This window comes from Triplophysa dalaica, chromosome 7 (assembly GCF_015846415.1).
Source record: "Triplophysa dalaica isolate WHDGS20190420 chromosome 7, ASM1584641v1, whole genome shotgun sequence".
Lineage (NCBI taxonomy): Eukaryota > Metazoa > Chordata > Actinopteri > Cypriniformes > Nemacheilidae > Triplophysa > Triplophysa dalaica.
Genome location: NC_079548.1, coordinates 4,965,761 through 4,981,582, shown reverse-complemented (window position 1 = coordinate 4,981,582; position 15,822 = coordinate 4,965,761). Strand labels below are relative to the sequence as shown.

General features: G+C 36.6%; 1 protein-coding gene across 4 annotated transcripts; it reads left to right on the top strand.

The window, feature by feature from the left end:
* Positions 1 to 154: 154 nt before the first annotated feature.
* Positions 155 to 14,831, top strand: zgc:63569 (choline transporter-like protein 2). 4 transcript variants are annotated; one of them, XM_056752561.1, is made up of 22 exons: positions 155 to 313; positions 5,000 to 5,048; positions 5,582 to 5,655; positions 6,316 to 6,394; positions 6,506 to 6,590; positions 6,868 to 6,978; positions 7,067 to 7,127; positions 7,249 to 7,372; positions 7,539 to 7,622; positions 7,721 to 7,833; positions 7,918 to 8,049; positions 8,163 to 8,262; positions 8,350 to 8,442; positions 9,285 to 9,369; positions 9,543 to 9,805; positions 10,464 to 10,558; positions 10,791 to 10,894; positions 11,049 to 11,122; positions 11,239 to 11,309; positions 11,465 to 11,553; positions 11,649 to 11,733; positions 14,156 to 14,831. In XM_056752561.1, exons 1-22 carry the CDS (start codon positions 283 to 285, stop codon positions 14,251 to 14,253), a joined length of 2,100 nt encoding a protein of 699 aa, XP_056608539.1. In that variant the 5' UTR covers positions 155 to 282; the 3' UTR covers positions 14,254 to 14,831. The 4 variants fall into 4 exon arrangements, with proteins under 4 accessions (XP_056608539.1, XP_056608537.1, XP_056608536.1 ...); XM_056752559.1 differs by lacking the exon at positions 14,156 to 14,831 and adding an exon at positions 12,219 to 13,781; XM_056752558.1 differs by lacking the exons at positions 155 to 313; positions 14,156 to 14,831 and adding exons at positions 3,385 to 3,515; positions 12,219 to 13,781.
* Positions 14,832 to 15,822: the final 991 nt, after the last annotated feature.

The following is a 15,822-nucleotide window of genomic DNA, read 5'->3' as shown; positions in this document are numbered from 1 at the left end:
CACCGCGTTTAAAATTATATTTAATATTTATCAAAACCAGCGTCTTTGTCAGATACGAACAAACCCAATGATTGGTGTTCATAACTGTCAATCAGGGAATCGCCAGGTCCGCAGTTGGCTGGCCAGTCGGACCCACCCCGCGTGTTTTTGAGGACTCGTGGTGGATAAATACTCATTGCTCGGCAGTTTCTGATGGAGAGACCAGTGACGAGCAGTAGCACTGAACTATACTCCAGCACATAGTATAGTTTGTAGTTTAAGTATAAACGTACTATCTCTAAAATGGACGTCATGGACGAAGGACCCAAATACGGTAAGTTTGTTTCGTCTTTAGTGTCGTATGTTGCCAGTGTGTTACTGTTGTGAAAGTTGATGGTCGGAATGCCAGCCTTCGCGTACAGAACAGAAACTGAAAGCGATTTTAATTCTTTTATATTAGGTATATTTTCCTTATAACGTGTAATGTTACCCAGTATAGAGCCAGTAGTCTCAGCTAATGTGTTTGCTAAATTTGAGTGTACATGTTGTGTTGTGGTGAAGCACACTGTGGCTTTTAATGGTATTGTGTGTGCTTTGGTTAGTTGTATAGTAGAGCAACGCCAATTAAAATACCCGCTATTTAAAGCTGCAGTATGATTGTTGCATTTAAATTCAGATTATATTTTGCACTGTAATTTATTAATTGAATGTGCTGCATTGTATTTAAATTGTTGAACTGTCATGTTTACTAATATTGTGACTTGAAGTATTTGAACAAATAACCTATTTCTGCTTTCTGTAAATATGGAGGTCGTTTAAATAAGGTTTCTTTCTGTTATACTTCTTTATATATACACATATATGCCCCAAATGTTACAATGGTTTATAACCCTCATTTTATTATTAAAGTAAGCAACACTTTTTTTTCCATATAGTAAAGACAGGTTTTGTGGATAGGTGGGCCTGTTTACCTCTATTGTATTTCCCAATCTTGGAAAGTCATATCACACAACAAACCAATACAGAAATTATGTGAAACTTCACATGGGAATATGAACCCGTGCAGCTGTTGGGTGTTGGCTATGACTAAAATCCCTCCTTGGCATATCGACAGTGGGTGAATTGTGTTTGGTGTAATTGCCTGCACATGGTTGCTGTCTGTGTGTTGTGAATGCCCTTAGGTATGGACAATAACATTGAAAACACTTAATCCACAATTACACAACAATAGTTACAATGCCGTCTAACTTGGACATATCGAATCGGTTCTTCTGCAAGCCACTGGATCACATTTGACTAACGTTAATGTAATAATAGCTCAAGCGTGTTTGTCTAGGCACATTCTCGTCCTCATTTTCTATAAAGCATCTATATCTATTTACAAGCACGCTTTTTCTTCCCCTCTCTCATTTATTTATCGAACTATTTTAGAACCACATCCCCGCATGAATGTTGTTTGCTATGAATTTTACTCTGAAAGCTTTGTTATTTGATCCGTTAATTTAGGCCTAATAGTTGCAGAAACACTACCTTTACATTTTACTCTAGTTTTCCTTGTAACTCTTGCAGTTCAGAACTGAAGTCGAGGGACTAAGTTATGGGAGGCCTGCCCAGTGTGCCCACAAGTCAAATTAGATATAATTATAGGGTGGTTTTTAGCAAGATATAAAGGATATTTCTGAGCTGTACTGTATTTATGTGCTATTTTAGCCGCTGAAGGCCCACGACCAGAGCAATTGAGCAGATGTTTCAAATTATGGAAGGAATAACAGTGTCATGTATCACAGACGTTATGAGCAAGCTACTTTTTAGCAGTTCTAACAGTTTTAACAGTATTGCAGTTGTGCCACACTTTAGCAATACGCAATACTAGTGAAATGTTTGGACACACCCCTTCATTGTTTACTATTGCTATTATAGAATAAATAGAATAATAGTATAAAGTAACAGAGAGATTTAGTGTCATAGTCTTAAGGTTTTGAACACACTTCTTCGTATAGTCTAGTGCAAAGTAAATATTTCCAGTTAAAGTCAGGTTTAGAGTTCTGTTTATTTCATAACGTCCTGAATTAATCAGTGCATTTCCTTATTATCAAGAACACAGGAAACAGCCAAGATTTAACCTAAGGTTTGGGGTTATATCTCAATTTCCTCGCAACATAAAGTATATCATGTCTTAATTGTGTGTTTTTGATTTTTATTCTCCCGGAATTACTGTCAGCAACAGAACCTTTACAGTAATATTTGATCAATTCTCATGTCTCTGTAAGAGCATTTATTATGTGATGACGCTAGGCTAGTGAACAGCTTTCCTTCCATTACTCCTCATGTAAAAAGGAAGTGCTATTGATTTGATTTCCTTTGCTTTTTTTACATGCTTACACTAATGGCCACTGTTTTGGACATTCATTTTTACAATTTGAAGTAGGGCAGTCACGATTATGAAATTTAGCTGACGATTAATTTTGTAGTGAATCATTGCGACTATGACGATTAATTGTCCGTTATAGGGCTTTGACATTTAATTATCATACGTTTTTGAGTCAGCTTTGAAACAACCATATTGTTCTGAATATAAGGCTATGTTTTTTTCTTGGAAATACTGGTTCATCATATATTTAAGGTTTTACGTTTCATTTATACAACCGCCAAATACTTGTAAATTAGGTAAATTGATCAGGAATGAATTGAAGCCACCAATGAAATGCTATCAGTCATAGTAATGCTTCTAGCCTGTTTTTTTCTTGCTTACAAGACTACAATAAAATTTTACTTCTATGTAAATGAAATTTTGGTAGATTGGATTTCACACTGAGATTATCTTAAATAATATTAAATTGTTCTGCAGGTTATTTTTATTGTATATGCTAAACTTTTTATTTTCTTGTGTTGCGGTGGTTCATTTTTTTAAGTATTACTATGTTTTAGGTACAATAAATACACTACTGCTCCCCTTAGTGTCTTCTATTGAGATGTGCAATAATTGCGATGGTCTGGAACCGTCCAGATGAAGCCAAATGTTTGATCTTTTCATTGTGATCGCTGTTACAGTGTTTCAAAAGATTGTCTTATATAAAAGAAAAAAAATTGTTAAGAATAAAAATTCTGTCATCATTCACACTCGTACTGACTTTCATGTTGTTCCAACCCCATGTCACATTTATGGAACACATAAGTTGGAAACCGTGTGTAAAATAGTTTTCTCACTATTGGCTTTCCTTGATATTCCTTGGTATATTGCACATATCGTGGAAAATATTTGGGGCACATTAAAGTTTTGTGAAAGTGAAAAAAAATTCCGGCAACTTTTTCTGGTGGGGAAAGAGTTAAAATAAGGGAACTCTCAAGATGTTGTGTTTTGAAAAGGTTCATCCCCTTTGTAGACCTGTTTGACACTGGTTCGACCAGTTTTCTACAGCGGTCGGTTATTATCGTGACTGAGAACAGGAAGTGAGGTATAGTGGACTTATCAGATCAGCAGATAGACACGCTTAAAATCAAGATGCCTGAGGAGGAAGATGCTTACAAAACAAACGGTAATATAAACTGATTAGATATCTTGTCTTGTGTGCACATTTGTGTTTAATATTGTTACGGGGGTGTAGGAATGATTTCTAAGCCGTTACGAAAATCGTAACTAAAGCACTCCATTTTGAAAGACTGTGGGTGTGGATGTTGACAACAGGCTGAAATGCCACAGCAGAAATTCCATTGTCATATTCTCATGAAGTGGTCAAGGTTGACTACATTTCAGAAATCTACTCCGTGTTAGAAGGAAGAAATCACTGTAAAGAAAAATGCTTGCAAAAGTTTTCATACTAAATTAAGTGAATTATACAGTTGACCTTTGTTGTTTTAATCTTCATATAGTTTTAAAGAAAGACTGCCATCAAATCAATTTGTAGGTTAAGATGATTTACATGTTTTATGCATGTTTTAATGCGCAATAGCTTTGTTTCACATTATTGTTTTTCATACATAAACACAAGCACATTTTCACTCTCTGTGATCCGAAACACAGTTGAGAAACTAAAAGGAAAAGATCTGCCAGATTCTCCCACAAGTCTGTTTTGTGGTTTGAGAATAAGAGCATTTTCGCATCTGTTTATAGTTTAAAGTCTGTTTACATTATTGAAGTACTGTGGAAACGGATTGGACGGCGCACTTGAAAAGTGTTTACGTTTCCTTACTTTAGACAACAAACAAACGACCTTAAAACTTCTCTAAAAACGATCTAAGAATGACTCCGAGAAATGATTTCCTTCTCTAGTTCCAGTAACCGCCGTACTGTTAACCATCCAGAAAGTAAAACTTTCCATAAAAACTTGCTCTTATTTTAAAAGATCTGTGCATACAAATGCCTTTTTGAAAAGTATGCTTGGTAAATGTGTTTCATTCTTTAAAATAATCGCAATTTGCTTTCACATTTGCTTCTGTAATGTAATCTGTATTGTAATGTGTGTATTTAAGGGTGGCTTTAATACCTTTGGAGCCACTGTTTATTTAACTTAATCTATCTGACTCATAGTATTTGATATGTTTGTGACATGTAAGACTTGTCACCCTTCGGTTTAAGTTTGTGTAAACACCTACCTAAGCAATAGTGACAGTGATGCTTGGCTTAGAAAGCTCAGCTGAAACAGGCAAGTAGCTCAGCACCACATGAACTTCATTCTTCCATCCATTAGAGCCTTAGAAAGCCCTTGTATTTCTGGCTAGTCTTCATGTCTGCCCGAGTGAAATGAATTCCCTGCTCCGCTGTGGTTTTGGTGGTGTGATGCAGTACATTCTGGTGGTCACGTGTCCTCTGTTGCTGGATGATCTTGTCTGAATATATGTAAAGCTTCCTTTCCCATTACTCACACGTCTGGAATGTTAGCTTCAACACAAGCTGTAATTGTGTCTCTCAAAAGCCTAAAGAGTATCTATGAAATGTTACTGGTTTCCATATTAAACCATGTTGATGATTTATAATGACCCAGTTAAGAAATGAGTATGACCGTTTTATTTCTCCTTACAGGACCGCCCAAAAAATATGACCCCACTTTCAAAGGGCCTATTCACAACAGGTAATAAAATGTCACGTTTTTATGTATTAATCACACTTAATACATGTGCATACAAATGCCTTTTTGAAATGTTTTGCTTAGAAATTGTGTTTCATTCTTTAAAACATAAAAATATCTCACATAATTTATGCAGTATTTACTTTGGGGATTTCTTGGGTATGTTGTTGGCAGAACAGCTGTGCCGTTTTTGCCACATACTGGGATGAAATGTTATTAAAGCCTTTTTTTCTTATTCCGTTAAACAGACGTGTTCATTTTAGATGAGCTTAACACGCTTTTATATTAGACATGCTCTGTAATGTCATTGTATAAATGCTAGCAGCTTTGAATTCCTCCATGGCTACGATAACTTGATCAGCCTTTCTTGATTACAAAATAGTACTATCAAACAGGATTAAAAATATCGCTGCGTCTGTGACTGCTCAGGTTTTGTCACAGCCCTTTGTAATATGTCTGTAACACCAAAATTCATCCAGAAGTTGATCAAGTTGACCACTTTTTATTTCTAATGGCTGTTTCTCTTCACACCACAGAGGATGTACAGACATTATTTGCTGCATCTTCTTCCTGGTGGCCATCGTGGGGTACCTCGCGGTGGGAATTGTGGGTAAGTCGTTTTTCAACTTTGCTTTGTCAAACTTATCCATACACCTGTGTGTCGAAGGACGTGGGACAGTTTGTATGGATGTGAGACTTTGACACATTTGGCTGTTACCCAACAATCTATCAAGCTGAAAAAAACACTCTGAACATCCAGATTTACATAAGTACCACGAAACGGCCTTCTAAGATAAGAAGTATGCATCAGCCACTCCTGATAAACTGGCTGAAAATACAAAAACGCTATGACTTCGGTGAGGGCTGTTTTAACAATCAATCGCATCCAGAATAAAAGTTTGTGTTTACATTATGAAACACACCTGTGTACTGTGCATATTAATTTTGTATTAACTATGTTAACACGTACATGTATATATTTAAGAAAAATATTGAATGAATAAATGTTAATATATAATTCAAATTATATATAAATAAATATTAATATTATATACATGCAAATACTTCCTTAATATATTGTGTATGTGCTGATAAACTTAAAATAAATATTCACAGTGCATATTAAAATGTATACACAAACTTTTATCCTGCATGTGATTAATCGTTGAACAGTCCAAACTTCTCTGTGTTGATTTGTATGTGTATACATTTGGTGTAAATCTTAAATCCTGCTGTGTGTTTATTAATCATTTGTATCTTTCTACGTCAGCCTGGTCTCATGGAGATCCACGGAAGGTGATCTACCCTACAGACAGCATGGGACAGTTCTGTGGACAGGGAAATCTGGAGTAAGCACTTCCGAACATGACATGATCATAGATTTGCACTTTGTGTCATTGTTGTCTTAGCGTCACTCTTTGAGTGATGACGTGTGTTTATTCTTGTGACGTGTGACGCAGGAAGAAGCCGCTGTTGTTTTACTTTAACATCATGAAGTGTGCCAGCCCCATGGTTCTGCTGGAGTTCCAGTGTCCCACCCCACAGGTTTGTCTCTTTCTTTATCTCTCCCACTCTATTTTTAGTTTTGATTGACATGTGATCTATACAGTTTTTAAATACAACTCTTGTGGTGAAAATTGATAAATGGACTAAATGTTATAGCGGACAGACTTTGAAACAACGTTCATACACTTTTCACAAGACTGGATAGTTAATGCAAAACAACAGCTTTTTTTCAAGGCCTGCACATGAATGGGTTGTCCTTGACCTTTTATCCTTCAGTCCTTGCAATGACATCATTTGTTTTTATATCTGTGTTTAGGTGTGCGTAGAGAAATGCCCAGATCGTACAATGACACTGCTTACTGCCAACAAAAATCCAAACGATTGGAATTATTACAAAGGCTTTTGTAGAGAAGACCCAGGGTTGAAGGCAAGTTTGAATGAAAAAAGTTTTTTGGGGGGCTACTATAACTCCCTGTAAATGTCTATTGACTGATGACTTTCTCTCTCTTATAAAGACTGTGCCAGACATTTTGAAACAGAAACTGTGCCCGTCTGTCCTGGTTTCCAGCAAAGCATGTAAGACTCTTGATTCATTGCTGATCTTTATTGCTATTTAAATATATATTGTGATTATTGCAGATGAAGTTTCTGTTTGACATCGCTAGAACATGACTAATATTTGATATTTCTCTCTAAGTTTTGCAACGCTGCTTTCCATCTCTGGGCAAAAAGGGTGAAGTCATCACAGTGGGTGATAAAGAAACGTTTGATGACGGAGAGGGAAACACGAGAAATGCCAAGGACCTTATTGCCGGAGTGAAGTAAGAACTTGTTTATATAAAATAAAATTGTTTTGCTGACTGTAACAAGTGGCAAAGCTTAAAAAAGCCAGCGATTCTACTGTATGTTTGTGCATCCAACAAATGAAGATGGAGAGACAATTTAAGAGAGCTATCGATTGTCAATCCACATTTGCTTTGATCACAGGAATGCCACGGTAGTCATGGAGGGTCGACAAGTTGCAATGAAGATCTTTGAAGATTACACAAAGTCTTGGTACTGGATCTTAATGTAAGTGGTTATAATAGTCAATATATCTCCTGGTTTCTAAAACCATTCATCAGTATTTGACATGAAGTTCATCATGTGGTTATCATCTGTGTCTTTAGTTGTTTGTTGATTGCTGTGGTAGTGAGTCTGATCTTCATCGTTCTTCTGCGCTTTCTGGCTGGAATCATGACCTGGGTCATGATCCTCATGGTCATTGTTGTCATTGGTTACGGTACAGTCTTTAAACGTTGGTTTGTTGTACCATCAGGTTAAAGGAAAAAAAACAATAGTTTCATTGTGCGTGTTGTTTACTCAGGTATCGGTCACTGCAGTTATAAGTATATCACTCTGAAGGACACACCTGGTGCTAATGTAACCCTACAGCAGATCGGATTTCAACCTGACTTCACCGTGTACCTGCACATCAGACAGACCTGGCTTGCCTTCAGTGAGTTGACCACTTATGTCATTAAAGTTGTCAGAATTTTAAACGTTGCGTTACAATTTTTCTACTTGTTATACATATGAGTTCATATCGAGATGTCATGTTTCTCCCTGCAGTCATCATTCTGGCCATCGTGGAGTTGATCATCATCCTGGTCCTAATCTTCCTGAGGAACAGAATCCGTATCGCTATCGAGCTCATGAAAGAAGCCAGCAGGTCTGTCGCTTTTGCCACAATATTTATCAGCTGTTGATAAATTATGAAGATTTTGTCCTACTGACCAGTTTTTTTTACCCCTTTCAGAGCCATCGGTTATGTGATGTCAGCACTCTTCTACCCTATTTTTACCTTCCTCCTCCTGACTGTGGTCATTGCTTACTGGGCCATCACTGCCGTGTATCCTTTTGGAGAATATATTCAACTGAAACTGTTCTCTCCAAAATGAAAATTCCGTCTTTGTTTACTCGCCCTCGAGCTTTGTTTCAATTTAATTTAATTTAAGAGAAATATAGTTGGATGAATGCTTGTATCCAAACAGTTCTTGGCCACCATTGACAACCATAGTAAACAAAATATTTCTATAAATTCCTTTGTTTTGTCGAACACAAAAGAAGATATTTTGAAGAATGATGAAAAGCAAACATTTCTGGGGCACTTTTTACTACCATAGCAAACAAAATAATTCTATAAATTTCTTTGTTCTGTTGAACGCAAAATAAGATAATTTGAAGAATGTAGTTTTGGGGCACTTTGACGACATTGTCATTTTTTTTACTATGGTAGTCAATGGTGGCCAAGAACTGTTTGGTTACAAGCATTCTTCCAAATATCTTTCTCTTTGGGTGAGTAAAAAATTCAAGGGGGAGTAAATAATGTCCATTTATTTTTTTATTTTTGGATGAACTGTCGCTTTAACATTTAATACTGGGCTTCAGACAGCAGCTGACCTCTAATCATCTCTTTAAAGGGATTTCATTGACAAGGTTAAAGGTTGACTTAAAAATTCAAGATTTTTGCATACTTTTGCTCCTGCAACACAAACCAAAAACACATTCAAACATTCAAATTTAAGTTGTTGGAGATATAATACAATTTTTTTAATTTTGCAAGAAATATAGTACAATATTAACTTCTGACTCATCAAGCAAATTCATCTACTGGACACTGTCAAATTAATTGTTTATTTAAGATATTTGTCATCAGAAATCATGTTGGTAACCCTTAACTGTCCTGATCAGCTTTCTCTCCACATCCAGTGAACCTGTTTATAAAGTCTTTAATGAAACCGTGTGTTCTCATTCCAGATTAACGTGCAACCCTGAGGTTTGTGCTCGATAATGCGTCCTCATGCCCTATCTGCACCTTGCATCATTTTGGGCACACACTAAGATTTATCTACAATAGTTACACACCTAAGAAAAGCATTTGTGGAAAAATTTGAGAGAATATTGTAATGTGTATTTGACCAAATGTTTTATTTTCCTCTGCTTTTGTAGAACTTCACCATGTCTGAGATAAAGAGAGAATGTCCACGCTCAGAGTGTCTCTTTGCTTTCTATGGTGGAGAGACGCCGTACCACAAGTACCTTATCTTCTTTCAGTTCTACAACGTCTTCCTGTTCTTCTGGTGTGCCAACTTCGTCACTGCCCTGGGTCAGATGACTCTGGCAGGAGCTTTTGCCTCCTACTACTGGGCTTTAAATAAATCTAAAGAAATGCCCGCCTTCCCTCTCTGTGCCGCTCTGGGCAGATCCCTCAGGTAATTCTTCACAAATGACTTGCGGTGTTTTTTTAAAGAGTACATAACTGGGGATTTTTAAGGTCCCACTTTGGTTTATGGATTGTCCAACAACAAGTTTATGTACATGTGTGTAAAACACTATATAATAATAGGCAGTTATTCTTACCTTACTTCTTGACTGACTCTCAAATAGTTCGTTCCGCGATTCATCTGGCCAATCCCCTCCTTACCGCTTGCCAAGTATGATGTGATTGGTCAGATGGTCTAGTCTGCTGAGATTGGTCTACCGCGAATGAGGCTCATAAGCGACAGTGTTTGGGGGAGAAGACTTTAGGTATTCACCTGGGAGTCCTAGCAAAACGTAGGCAGGTTCGCGAATTGGACTAGGGACGACTCGTTTGCGTGATTCAGAGTCGACTCCTTTTTCCAGGCCAACCACTTTCTTATTCATTCACCTTCGGATTTACAACTTGGCAGACTGCTTACTTTTCAAACACGGCAACATTTCACACTGCATGAAATTTCATTTTCATGATCTCATGTTATGTACGCTTTAAAGACAAGTTGTAAAGAAATTTTTTAGTTGATTTACTTTGTTTATTTCCGTTGCATTGCACTGTTGAAGATGAGCAAAATCATCTTATTCACCTTTAAAATTCATTTTGGTCATGTGCAGGTATCACACGGGTTCTCTTGCGTTTGGCTCTCTCATCCTCGCCATTATCCAGGTGATCAGGGTTCTGCTGGAGTATGTCGATCACAAACTCAAGGGTAAGAGCACAGATTTCACCGCATCATTTACAGTAATTACACAAGTATCCAGATCACTTGATTCCGATTGGACGAATGCAGGATTTTGCTGCCAAATTGTTGTATAATGACTTTAAGACGTTGTCAATGAGATAGTATCAGATCAAGAGTAACCAACAATACATTAGCCAGAAACACTATGCTATTTCTGTTTTGTATTTGAACTTTTTGTTTGTTTGTTTTCTCACCGCAGGAGCAGAGAATAAATTTGCCAAATTCTTGATGTGCTGTCTGAAATGCTGCTTCTGGTGCCTGGAGAAGTTCATCAAGTTCATTAACAGGAATGCCTACATTATGGTATGTGTTTATAGACAGAGGACTTTGTAAAGTTGCATTATTTTCAGCTGAAGAAACTAGAGTTTCTGGCTTCACAAACACGTTATGATATAGATAGTGAGATGGTGATTTCATTCTATAATGTGAACTGAATGGAGTGTCTTCTGTGTCACAGGTTGCCATACACGGGAAAAACTTCTGCGGTTCAGCCCGGGATGCTTTCTTCCTCTTGATGAGAAATGTCATCAGGTCGGTGACCTCGGCACTGCTTTGCATGACACAATAGTGCAATAGAGGCAGCTTACCAGGGAGCGTCATTAAACTACAACATGTTTTACAATTAAAAGTTTTTTTGTTTTTTTTAGGGTGGTAGTCTTGGATAAAGTGACAGATTTCATCCTGTTTCTTGGAAAACTCCTCATTGTGGGTCTTGTGGGTATGTATACGTTTCTGCCTGAGATACTTGAGCATTTGAAAACTTGTTAAGGTTTCGTCTAGTTAACTATTAATACAATACATTTTAAAATGTTCAAATGTAATTTTATACTTTAAGCTCAAGCCTGTTCTGATCTCCCCCTCTTTTGCTTTCAGGTATCTTCGCGTTCTTCTTTTTCTCGGGACACACAGATGCGTTTAAGGGCGCAGCACCCAGTCTGCATTACTACTGGGTTCCTATTTTGGTATGTGTTTGTGTTAATACTGTATTGCTTCTAGTAACTCGTGTGCATCTATGCGTAAGCATGAAATGTTTTAATATATTTTGTTCTTTCGTCAGACTGTGTTGGTGGGCTCATATCTCATTGCTCATGGATTCTTCAGCGTTTACGCTATGTGCGTGGACACACTCTTCCTCTGCTTCTGTAAGTACTGATTTTTACCTGTTTTCACTCCGTATATACTAAGTATAAACATAAACTCTGTTTTGGTAGATTTATGAAATGAAAAAGAATAACCTTCCGCCTATACAAGTTCCTGAAGGGATCAAAATGTATTGTTGTTTTGCTTAATCTGCATGGCAGTGCATGTAGCTCCATTTGCTCATGTCGACTTTCTAATCCGAGTCTTTTATATTATGGTGTGAAGCATTTCTTATCTGATGTTTGGGGTTTCGAAGCTTGTCTACCTTTCCTGTATTAACCTGAATCTTTCTCTCTCTTTTTCCTTTTGGTGCTTATTTCTTCTGTCTTTGTTCCTTATTTATCCCTCCTTCGATCTGTTGATCACAATCCAAACAACAACCTCCTCATCGTAAATGACACATTATATATGAATCACAAATCCTTTTTTAAAAACCTCAACCCACCCAAAACACCTCCCCCTTTAAACCCACTAACACGACACAAAGGTGAAGACCTCGAGCGTAACGACGGCTCCGCGGAACGCCCGTATTACATGACTGCTACTCTCCGCGAGATTCTGACCAAGGACCTGGATGACCCAGCGGCTCGGACCCCTGCCTCACGAGAGGAGACCATGCAGCTGACAGTTCCATACAAAACAGAACAGTGACATTCGCAAGCAGTAATGGAAGTATAATCTCGATTTCATGTCAAGACAAAATACTCGCAAGACCCATTGCTATTTAGCAAGCAATCGCAGATAAGTGAAAGTTTGAAATGACTGGTAAATGTGTTCACCTGAATTTGCCTATTTCACAAAAGGATGACCGAGACCAGACGTAGGGATTTCCATTCATTCAGCTTGTTTCCTCACAGGCATTCATTTTATATACCAAAAGCAACAGTAACATATGTTGTCCGACTTGTTCATGGTTTACTGGAAGATGTAAAAATAGGGAAAACAAACATTACAAAATCATTGTTTTTTGAGCGATTTATTTATTATCAAGGTCTGATATATGTTTGACATATCAGCATAAAGGGAACGCTACATGCCTAACTTCTGGTCTACGCAACTGTTTTGTGAAGTGTTCAACCTACTTCGGGTTCATACACATTACGCTGTGAAATAGGTCTATTCAGTCAGTTTACTCAACGACATGTTAAGTACAAAGACTTTTTTTAGTCTTGCTCAGAATCGTCCTCAAAAGAGAATGAAATATTGGGAATAATCAAAACTTTGCTAATGTGTTGGCAGAACATCTGATTTAAAAATGGCCCACATTTTCTCTTGTTTATCAGCCGAACAGCAAGACTTTGAAATGTCTTTAAAAGAAAGTCTCTTTCTTGTAGGGGTATCACAATTTACAGACATATTATTACAGAAAATAATTTTGACATTACTAACTATGATTATTGATATTGTGTTAATAACATTGTAAATGATTTTGAACAAATATCTTGTTAAGAGCAACAGTAATCAACAATATTATTAATATTCTGTCAGATATGATCATTTATTTAATTTCAATAGATGTCACAATATTGCTGTTATCATACATTTTGAACCATTTTACATCAGGGCTTTCCATTAAACATTTAAGCTGTCCATCAGCTGTAAGATGTTTGTGCAACAAGTGTCCCTTATACGTGTGTATCTCTGTTTAAAATGTCCAACCCCTGCAGTTTTCACTGTCATGGACATCACCGAGATGTCTTAAGCCTATTGCTGCTGATAACATTACTGCATTTTTCCTTAAGCCATATTTCTTAACGCACTTTAAAGTTTTGTGTCAATCGTTGACTCTTGGTAGCGATGCACAACTAGTTTAAAAAAAGCAAAAACCTTATTGCCTTCTTGGGGTTTATGTAATAATCTTCTACAACTTTCTATAACCACCATGTTTAACCTCACTGTCTGATTTGGCTGTTCTTGGCTCTTGGGCTCTTTTCTATTTTGTAATCTTTACTTGAAACTGTAATAGGCCTATGTTCTATAAGTCTAATATTCTGTGCAATAAACAATGTGCAAGACCCTTGGGTCAAAATGCATTATCTGTTGAATTCAAGTCATCTGTTGGTTTGCTGTTTTCAGGTGTGCTAATTTAATCTTTTTTAAATTACAATGTGTTATAGTACAAAATTGCCAAAAACAAAAACACATCAGTTATACATCTAAATCATTAAGAATTGTATCCAGTAGCCGAGATGTCTTAACAGCTTTGTTACCGTTTCATATTAATATTAAAGAATCATAAAAACTCTTTATATCTGTGGAAAAACAATCTACCATATGTTACACTTGACAAAACTTTGCTTTATGTATATGGTATTTTGCAAGTAGAATAAGAATTTTAAGAATATTTCTCTATCTATCTACTTCATGATACTTTAACCTGTTTTGTGTGTTGCTCAACCTTTCTCACATTTCCATTTAACACAGTGGAGGACCTGGAGAGAAATGATGGCAGCCCAGAACGGCCTTATTTTATGACTGATAAGCTTCTCAATGTCCTGAAGAAGAAGAACCAGGCCAAATAGTGTGATATGAGCTCAGTCTGTGGGCTGTTTCAGACGATCTTTTCAACTGATGAGATTCTAAAACAACGATTGACCTCGGTTTCCTTCCCAGAAATCAACTTTGTAAACACGGAACCATCAAATGCTAAATTGCTTGAGTATGAGGTAAAGCTCTAAGATTTTATTTAAATGTATTTTGTCACAGCTGCCAAACATTTTGATGGCAAATGTTTATTTTTGCATTGTTGTTTTTTTACTCAAGATATACTTCATAGTGTTAAATATGTTACATTTGGTATTGTTTTTATAGATTGATTTTTATCACCTTCCTATTGTGCCATTTGTCATATGAATTTCAATTGGTTCATGTGGTTGACTTGATAACAATAAATAATAAAAATAATGACAGCAGTTACGTATTTCATATGCATGCCCACTGCTTTATATGCAGCTCCGTAACTCAACAGAAGTATCTGTATAAAGGTAATGTAGTTAAAGTCATCTTGTCTTAAGACATTTGATTGAGGGGAGAACGTTTTAAGACTTTTGTTACATGTATGTGCTTCAATATGTGGTAAATAAAGAATTTTGTACAATAATGTGGTGTGAAATGTTTCTTATGAGATAATGACTTGAAGTGATGGATAATTTTCTCATCATGTACTCACCCTCTTGTCATTTCTAGCCTTTCTGATTTTCTTCCCTAAAACACAAAAGGAGATGTTTAAAACTGGCCCGCTTCACTGGTTTTGTGTCCATACAATAGAAGTGAATGGGGTCCACTGCTGTTCGGTTACCAACTTTCTACAAAATATCTTTTGTGTTCTGCATCGCAAAGAAAGTTATAAATGTTTGTAATAAAAGAGTGCGAGTAATGATGACATTATTTTTGGGTGAACTATCACTAAGTCATTTGAAGGCATACTTATCAACACGTTTTGTTATAACCTATTCATAAAAAGGAAATACAAATTATTTTAGAAAAGCTTGAGATTGTCACAAAAATAAGTGCTAAGCTTTGAGGTTCTGTCCATTTCATAGAGATCTACTAGGAGGCGCTGTCAGAATAAGTCACAAAAAGAGGTTGCTCTGAACTCGCCTGGAAGTTGCATAGGTTCATTTTTTGACAAAGTAGCATGCATATTTATTTAAAGATAAACTTACAGTTTGTAGCATAATACAGAATATGACATTTTTCTACAAATCCATAGTAAACTTTGCCAGATTGTCTTTAAAATAGAAATTAAACTCTAATTTCATACCGAGAACAGTGCAGTAACAATACATCCCAAACCAACATGTCTCAACCTTTACCAACAAATGTCCTATTGTTCTCTTAGATGAATTTTATGCGAACCAGTTATAAAATAAAAACATTATTTAATTAAGCTGTAACACAAACAGAAGGCTACAAAGGTAGATAATGTACTTGATCTATCTCCTTTTCTGATTATGACCCTTGGGGGGTCATGAGCCACAAATAACCACACTGTGAAGTATATAAACCTGAACACTCTGAACAATACAGAGGCACAATTCCCACTGTGATCTACACCGATCTCCATGATACTCACATCTCCAGGGGCTGGT